The 9551-nt window shown below is 44.2% G+C and overlaps 1 protein-coding gene across 6 annotated transcripts in view; it reads left to right on the forward strand.

Annotated features, from left to right (window-relative positions):
* The window catches only part of SEMA5A (semaphorin 5A), a 553896-nt gene extending 545695 nt beyond the window's left edge, over positions 1-8201 (forward strand). For all 6 annotated transcript variants that reach the window (XM_049860605.1, XM_049860561.1, XM_049860570.1 and 3 more), the window contains one exon: positions 467-8201. In XM_049860605.1, the coding sequence (XP_049716562.1) occupies positions 467-586 (120 nt within the window). In that variant the 3' untranslated portion in view covers positions 587-8201. The remainder of the gene's footprint in view (positions 1-466) is intronic.
* Positions 8202-9551: the final 1350 nt, after the last annotated feature.

Genomic DNA, 9551 nt, shown 5'->3' on the forward strand with positions numbered 1-9551 from the left:
TTAATTACAGTGTTAGGTTTTTCTGGAGAGTTGGGTTTTGGTTTTTTACACCCTCTGCTTCTCTCGGAAAATTCCTGCCTAAAGTTCAAATTCAAAAATAGACTGGGAGAAGTGGGACACTGCCAACCCCAGTGTAGTTATTAGGCAAGTCCTCAGCGCAACAGATGACCTGGGAAGGAAGAAGTGAGCAAACACATTTCTAAATAACAGGGGCTGAGGAGCCTTGGTGGGACAGTGGTTAAGAGCTTGGCTGCTAACCAAAAGGTTAGCAGTTTGAATCCACCTTGGAAACCCTGTGGGGCAGTTCTGCTCTGTCCTATAGGGTTACTTTGAGTTAGGATCAACGTGACAGCCATGGGTTTCTTTTTTAGGCGAGAGTGCAAGTTCAGCATAATAGTCTCCAAATGCTGCCCTCTCTGAAATGCTACTTAATGAGTATTTTTATTTATTTGTTTATTTTTCACAGGCATTTAACAAAAACAACTTGATCCTAGAGGAAAGAAACAAATACTTCAACCCGCACCTCACTGGAAAGACCTATTCTAACGCCTACTTTACAGATCTCAATAACTATGATGAGTACTAATCACCCCTCTGTTTTTGGCCTCTTGTGACCCCCCCATTCCTCAAGGCCTGTGCCCCCGACTGCCCATGCTCCTGTGGCTGCAGAGGCGAAGTGTGGAGACATGTCAAGTGCATTTCAAGCCATGAGCATCCCATTGCTGCCAAAAATGCGCAACCAAAATTGAAATGTAACATCATGAAAATGTGATCTAAGCTCTTGATCACTGTTGAGTGTGCCACAGTGTGAAATGTTTGATTACATGCAGCCCATTTCTCTAACAAGCTGATTGTTTCCTTGAGCTTTTTCGTAAATGCACCATATATGTTCATGATGTTTTAATTCAAGAAAATAGGCACTTTATCCACCTGCTCAACAAGGAGGCATAGGTAGGCCCGCAGTATTTGATAAAATGAAGAAAGTAAATGCGGCCATAGAGTTTTTCCCGTGGGTCCCCCGTGGTCCTCATCTGAATCATACTATGGAATTCTGGAAGCAACTCGTGTGTTTGGGCTTGGAATGATTCTTGCCGAGGAAGCCAAGGGGTTCGACCTGGCTGACATCTGCAGAGATGACAGTGGTGTGCGAGAACCCCAGCCCTTGGTCTTATTATGGTCACCATGTTGTCACTGGGGGAGGTGACAGTAAGAGTACAGGCACAGCCCAATGAGAACAAAGTGTTCTCCAGGCTGCTGGTCGACCAGCTGTATCCTGACTTCTGGATCTCACCCATTCTAGAGCTGTTGGCCCAGACACCCACCTGTCTGGCCTGTGGTAATGCCCTGAGGAGCAAGTCTGTAATGATGTTTATTTCCTTCTCTTGCGGGACTTGAGTAGACACCACACCTTCGCTCCCCCACAAGGAAAAATCTTGAACATTTATGACACCAATTAGGGGAAATATTGAAAGTACTGAAATAGCATTGGAAGCAACATTTTATTCTCGGTATTGTGGAAAATATGGGGAAAACTGAAATGTAATGAAAAGCAACTTTTTATTTTCCATCTCCCTGATGGGACTGAATCCAGAGCATTGCTGGTGGGTGACCTTGGCTTCCTGTGGCCCATCCCTGTGCTTATGAAGTGCTACCCGAGCACCAAGCTGTTGTTTCCGCCTCCCAGCAGGGGAAGAGGTGATGGGCAGCCCGTAGCTCTGGTGCCTTCTCGTGGACGCCCTGCCATCCACCCACCCACCTGTTTCTCTCTGTGTGGAGGCGAGTGCATTTCAGGGCGCACCTTTGAGAAGTAGGGTAGCTGAAAGTGAGCTTCTCAGTGATCCCTGTGGCTCTGAGCGTAGCCCACTGATAAGCATCTCTGAGTGTTTTAATACCATTTGTGGGGATACTCAGAGGGGAAAAAAAGAAATGATAGAGTACCCACATCTGGTATATAACATAAGACAGCCAGTTGGATAATTACTGAAAGTAAGAATAACATTGGAAATGTTCGTCTGATACCTCTGGGCATTGTGACATGGATGTTTTAAGGCACGGGTAGATGTTAAAACATGCTGGTATTGATAAAGGGAAATATACAGGATGGGTACTAAAGAGGTATACATACATCTTAATTTCTATCCTAAACAATTTAAAGAAACAAATTCAGAAAATGTTGAAAAAATCTTATTTTAGTAGTGAGAGTTGTTGAGTTCAAAATATCCTTATATACCCAAATTTCAGGAATGAGCTTGTATCAAAATTACAAAATGGCTGGTGAGCTCCAGGAGGCCCAGTAAGTGGAAATGATAGCGCCCAGGGTCCTCCCAGAGGAGAGCCAGGCTGCATCTCCACGTTCTTGTCCAGAGTGTGAGGCTGCTTCATCTGTGCTGAGTCCACGTCACACACAGTGGTGGAATTCACCTGAGGGTTCCTGCTTGTTCCAGGGCTAGATTTTCCCTGGACGCAAGAACTCATCTCATCACTCCCTGTAAGAGCTGTTTTCTCCTCCCTGTCCCTCCCAGATACTGTCTAAGCTTAAAAGGTGATTTTATTTCCCCTAGGAACGAGGATGTTAATATTTCCCCGGACTTGATGGGAAAGTCTCTCTAAATGGCATCCCAGCTGGTCTATTCATCACTTCTACACAATGGCTAGGGGAAAACATGCCACCACAGAATCCCCTTGTCCATGATACAAATTTTCAAGGCTGTCTTCACCAAAATTCCCCTCAGTTTTCTTCCTTGCATTCTTTTAAAAGGAAATTCTTCTCTTTTTCCTCTTTGTCCTCCTCCTTCTTCTTTCTCTCTCTCTCTCTCATTAATTAAAGTCATACTTTATTCATTTGTTCTGGCTGCTCTCTCCCTTCCTTCCTTCCTTCCTCCCTCCCTCCCTCCTTCCTTCTTCCCTCTTTTCCTTTCTTTCTTTTTTTAATTTAACAGAACCACAATTGGTTTAGAATAATTTTGGCTTTAAGTAAGGAGCCCCGGTGGCGAAGTGGTTAATCAATCGGCTGCTAACCAAAAGGTTGGCAGTTTGAACCCACCAGCTGCTCTGCAGGAGAAAGATGTGGCAGCCTGTTTTCATAAAGATTACAGCCTTAGAGCCTTGGAAACCCTATGGGGCGGTTCTACTCTGTCCTCTCGGGTCACTGTGAGTCAGAACCAACTGAGCAGCAACGAGTATACGCTAAGTATTTGAACCAGCTGTGAAGTGGTGCCTTTTTTTCTGTTGGTGTAGAGGTGTTGTGCATGTACATGTATGCTTAACATTACCCATATCTCTCCTTTTGACACAGACCCTCGTGTTGCGGGCTAATCCAGCAGTGTCTCCCAGGTTCCCACCAAAGCCTTGTAGGGGAACCCTTGCCACATTTCCAATTTCTGTATGACTTTACATTCTCTCTTTATCTTTCTTTTCTTCCACTTTTCCTTTTTTTTTCTTTTTGGTAAAAGAAGCACAATTAAAGACTAATACTTTTGAGATGCATCGAGTATTTTAACCCCTCTAAGGAACCCGATGTCAAATGACATTTAACTCCTAGGGATATTCTAGATGCTGTTGAACTCTGCCGGTTTTTACTGGAAAGCTGGCTCTCGTCTCACATTTATATTCTCTGAAAGTAACTCCTGGTATTGCTCAGGGTCCTCCCTGGACTAGACTAGTCACCATCTAATATCCTACAGTGCACTAGCATTGTACAGGAAGGAAAAAGCACAGAAATCCCACACATGGCACAGTATATAGCCTTCTCAGACAGCAGTGGAGGCAGGCAGTGTTGATGGAGGGCTTTGTCACCCTGAGTGATACGAGCCTGGCAAACCTGATCTGGCTCCGCTACAGTCACCGGACTCATGGGCATTTCCTTCCAAAACTGCCCATTTCATTGTAATGATATTTCTCTGCTACTGCCATTTACTCCTTGCTCGAGGCATCTGAATTTCCCCCTCCTTTAGGGATGTGTCCCTAAGACTATCCAAGTAGATTGTGATTAGAATTAGCATTCACATCGTAGGGAATGAGGGTTTGGGGTGTGTGTATGTCAGATGCTAACGGAATTGAAGAAGACAGTGAAAGGGTATGAAGGGACCTGGCAGTAGAGAAACTTCCATACCCAGAAAGGGCCAGTCCATGTGGCTGGGTGAACCAGGGTCTGGCCCCATTGGCTCATGGAGTGATGACAAAGACAAGAGAAGTAACCACGGGGAGGTCAGATGAACAGGGTGACAGTGGAAAGGCAGGGCAGTCACTCCGAGCCCAGTGTATGGAAGGACCTAGTGGCGGGGGGGTGGGGGGGGGAGGTGATCCTCGAACTCCTCCAGGGCCCACTGCACAGGTGCAGGAGTTTTAGCTGAGGGTGTTCTTATCTGCAAAGGGATGAAAACTAGGGGGGTCAAAGCCTATGGCGACGTGTGCCTTCTCTGGATTCTTTGGCAGAACAAGTGGGTCAGGCCTCAAAGGTGTGGACAAAGGTCAGCGCAAGAGATCTGCTGTCCCCATGTGGCCACTTCAGGGGACCAGAGTGTAACTGAACACCCAGAGGGAATTTTAATGATAATACATCAAGCCTGCATGCAGCTAATCATTTGGTCTGGACACTTCCTTTGGTGCACCCTGAACACGCAGCGTTGTTTGCGTTTGAATTACAATCACCCTTAGGATCCTTTATGATATTTTCTTGCTTCTAGAATAAACCATGAACATCTCCCCAACACTGCCCAACCCCTCCCCACCTCACTCTGCAGGAAGGCTGTCCACTCTCTTTAGCCCCAGGGCATTTTGACGCTTCATTGGAATTTTTCATGCATGCATTTTGGGGGTAAATCCATTGCTTATATGTGAATCCAACATTTCTATCTCAAAAGATGGCTCTGAGGTACCTAACAACAGGCAACAGTTATCACGGATAGATGCAGTCAACTGTGCCTGCCCTAAGGCAGTTTTCCTCTTCTAGGGGCTCATGCTTCACGTCCCACAGCTCCAATAACCAATGTCCAAGAGTGTAGATTACTAAAATGGTGACCTTGAACTCATGGGCAAACTGTTCACCAGCCTTATTAAGATGACTGCACTGGCCACGCCCACCACATGCATTCGGTCAAACGTCTGCATTACTTCCTGGACCTGGTGATTCCTGCTGGCAAGACATAGCCAATATTTGATTCACCACAGTGAGTAATCTATGGCAGACCCAGAAAGTTGTCCAAGCCCTTAGCTCTGGCCAGTGGGTGTGACATGGGAGGAAATGGAGCCATATTCACTTTGACCTCAGAAATGCATAAAGAGAACATGAAATATTGCACAAGGCATTGCCATGTAAGGTAAAGTATCTGGAGCCCAAATGCCATTTTGGAATTGATTTCTTCGGTTTTCATCTGTTGAGGTCATTAATAATAGATTTAAGAATGTTTCATAACTGTAAACACTGAAAGCATTCTGGTTATCTGTTTTAAATCTATAAAACAAAAGAATTTTTGCTCTGATCCTTCTTTTCTCTTTTGGATGTTGCAAAATAATGAACAAGATGCAATGTTAAATCTTGGTGGTAATTTCTAAAATGACAGTATTCCATACCCATTTTTCGTTGACTTATATCAAAGATGCTTTATATACTCTTTTCAGCAAATGGATCGAAGTTTTCTTCATTGGTCGTATAGTTCATTAGTAGAAATCTGGTGCATACCACGTAGAGAAGCATCAGGAATGGAAATCCTTCCTCTTTTGAAAATATAGTTCGCACTACAAAGTGACTTGTTGTATACCACCCAGTTGATTCCAACATATAGTGACCCTATAGATCAGAGCAGAACTGTCCCATAGGGCTTTCTAGACTGTAATCTTTACTGGAGCAGATTGCCAGGCTTTTCTCCCATGGAGTGGCTGGTGGGTTCGAACCACCAACCTTCCAGTTAGCAGCTAAGTGCATAACCACTGCACCACCAGGGCTTCTTGCGAAGGGATTTAGAGCATTATAAAAACCTAATTCAGAGCCTGACGCAAATTGCATGGTTCCTGGTAAAAGCCATCTCCTATCATCTTAGTAAAGATCACATTAGTTCTGCCATAGAAAGCAGTCAAGCTTATTATTCGCAATCTAGTCGATATCAATTCTTGCTCAAACAAACATGTTATACCACATTGACATGATAAAGATAATTGGCCAAAGACAATTTCAGGCCTGAAAGGAGAAAAGTAGAGGTGGAAAATTACTGTTATTTCTTAAACTAAAATGTTCATCAGGCAACCAAATTTATTTCATCTCTCTTTGTGTAGCAGAAATCTGAGGCCAGTAGTTCAAACGTGATTCCGTACTTGCTTGGCTTTTTGGCAATTTAATGCTGCCCAACACTTACAACAACTTAACCCAGTTCAAATGTTGGATAGAGACTCACACGCTGGGAGTGGGCACCTGGGGCTGGGAAGATCCAAGCTACCCTCACATCATGCCGCCAAGAAGAGCATCATGAGCCGCCCTCACTACAAGTACGGGCCACTTAATTTCCCATAAAAGTTGCCAGTGCCTTGCTTAAGATGATGAATTATCATTTCCAAATGTTATTAGTTCCAATTAAAAGCAGAGACTTGACTGGGTATACTGTAAAGAAGACCACTCTTACTTGCCCCTTTAAACTCAGGAGTAGAACATGACCAAGAAAGGCATCGCGGCCAGGTATGAGGTTGGTCTCCTGGATGCAGCACCAGAATTGATGCAAGGGTGTGTTCAGGATTTAGGCTAACCCAGGCTCAGCCTTCCAGAAACTGACTTCACTTAAGTTTCCCATCTTCCTAAACACACAGGGGGCTTGCCCTATGATAGGAATCTGTGGAACTCAGAAGTTTTGTCACTGTTTTTCTTCAGGCGAATCCACAGATAAAGAACAACTAGAGGCAGGCTGGTGGCAGCTGGCAGACACAGTCAGTGGTCCAGCAAAAACCACCTAGAACATCAAAGTCAACACTGTTTGTTAAGTTCACAAAGGATGTCACTCTTCATTTGGGTTAGGAAAGCAGTGTTTTTCTATTAAAGCTGATTTCTTGTCCCTTATACCATGACTTGTCCAATACCAGACTTGAACTTCTGTAATCTGAGTGAAAGCCCAGGGTAGACCTAAATCCAAGCATCTAGACCCATTGCTGAAATACTGACCTCTGCAGAGAAAGTGTATAAACTTTGTCCAGTATAGGATTCTTCAAAAGTATATGACAAAACTTGTGAGCTACACCACTTGATGTGACTCCTGAAGATGCTATGGAGTGTTGAATTCCTCGTTCTCTGTTAATTTGCTGTTGCCTATTTTGTGTTACAAAATAAACTGATTTGGCATTGTTTCATGTTGTCACTGAATATCTCCGTAGCGATGTCAGCCCTTGGCAAACTTGCAGGAAGTTACTGACCTCACCCCACCTTTTACATGCAGTCTATATGAATTCCAGTGGAGCTGCTGGAGATGGCTCTGCCTTTTCTGTCATCTTAATGAGCAGATGGAGTTCTGGTACCTGTTTGGGACTCCGTGGGTTGCTGGGTGTTCCCTCACTGGGTCATTGAGCTCACTGTGCGTTCTGTCAGTACACACATCCCGACAGTCACAGCCATTCTAAACCTCGTTTGACATTTGAAATACAAGTTTCCAGTCGTCCGCAGTTTTATCTTTCCATCAGTGTGACAGTCTTCAAGGCTCCCCTGAGAGCTACCAAGGCCTGTATCTCAGCTTGTTGCTTAATGACACCTGACAGGTACATTGTCTTTAAAAATCAGCTTAAGACCCTGAGGTGGCAGCCCAGGCAGGTGCTCATTAACTGTGACATGGGACCAGTTATGTAAGTTCAGAGAAGGGCAGCGAGGAAACCGCCCACACCTGCTCGAGCCTCAGCTCTGAGGCTCACAAATATGTGATAAATGTGGCCGATGTAATGGAAGTGAAAGCGGTGTCCACTCACCCTGCCTGCTGTCTCACCAGTCTCTATTGCCAGACCCATCCAGCTTTTGTAAACGAAAAATTCATAGCGTGATCCTGAGGAACACTCAGCAATGTTTCCTTTAGTAACACTCCTCCCTCATCTCTATCTGCTAACGTTTTTAGGGGCAAAGATAAAGTCCTGATTATGTACAGTATAAATTGTATTATATTTTTTGTACTTATGTTCTATGTAAATAGTTTGTCTCATTTGATTGTACGTGAGCATTGAAATAAACCCTACCATTTAGGAACATGTTATTGGCTTCTTTTTTGCATGGCCTCAAAGACCCGTCTTCCTGATGCATTGAGGTGTCTCGCTGCTTCGGAGCCCAGTTCAACCTCCAGGATTGCAGCGGTCAGAGTCAGACCACAGACAGCCTCCCACGTGGAGGCCGGGACCGGAAGGGCCAGGCACGTGACGAAGTCTGGGTTGTCCTGAACAACTTTGAGGTGCATTTCCATGTGCAATGGGGAGTACGTGGAAAGGAAGGCCAGTTGGTTTTTCCATTTACAGTTAATTAGGATCTGGTATATAAGCTGCTTGTTTCTTTGGGTTATATCATCCTCATCCTCTCTCCAGCACACCACATTCTATTCCTTGATGCATAAAACCAGGTTTTCCTAGAATGAACTGCTGACTGCGAGTCAGCATGAACACAAATCCACTGCCGCAGAGTGGATTCCGACTCAGCAACCCCACAGCTTCTCCAAGGCTGTAAATCTCTACAGAAGGGGACTGCCACATCTTTCTCCTGTGGAGTTGATGTTGGTTTCATGAACACACGAGCACAGACAACTAGAAGACACCTGATCCAGGGAAGCCACTCTACTGAGTAAGAGCAATACTTCTGTCCTAATGATTAGACGGATCGGTAAAGGATCGGTAAAGAACATATATATACATATATATATAAAACCCTGGTGGTGTGGTGGTAAAGCGCTATGGTTGCTAACCAAAAGGTCGGCAGTTTGAATCCACCAGGTGCTCCTTGGAAACCATACGGGCAGTTCTACTCTGTCCTATAGGGTCGCTATGGGTCGGAATTGACTCGACAGCAGTAGATTGTGTATATATAGAATTTTCTTGGCTGTAATCTTTACAAAAGCAGTTCCTCAGGCCTTTCTTCCACAGAAAAAGCCAAAGGGCCCTCTTTGTATGGAGGCCAAAAATTTAAAAACAAAAAACATTTAGATGGTCTCACAGTGCTCCTATATCTAGGTCCTCTTCTTAGCATCTACTTCACTTGTTCTTAACAAAATAAAAGCTGAAGTACAGTTTAAAATATCTTTCTGAACCTACTTGGAATATATAATGTGATTCCTATGTAAAGGATCTCCTGGAACCCAGCTTGTGAGGAATAGAAATGATTGAGTGTGTATTCATTGCACAACTGTAGACATTTATTTATATAAGAGGAAATCATCCTTAAAATATCTGAAACAGTACTCCTTTTCTGGAATTATACTTGGTTAAATTTACTTTTTTTTTTACAGTGGTTATGGGTTTGGCTATAAAATCAAACAGAAGGTGAGTCTGAAATTGCTCTTCTGTCATTACTCCGCTTGGCATCCGTGTCCTGTGGAAGCTTCCAGAGC

The sequence above is a fragment of the Elephas maximus genome, chromosome 2, assembly GCF_024166365.1.
Source record: "Elephas maximus indicus isolate mEleMax1 chromosome 2, mEleMax1 primary haplotype, whole genome shotgun sequence".
Lineage (NCBI taxonomy): Eukaryota > Metazoa > Chordata > Mammalia > Proboscidea > Elephantidae > Elephas > Elephas maximus.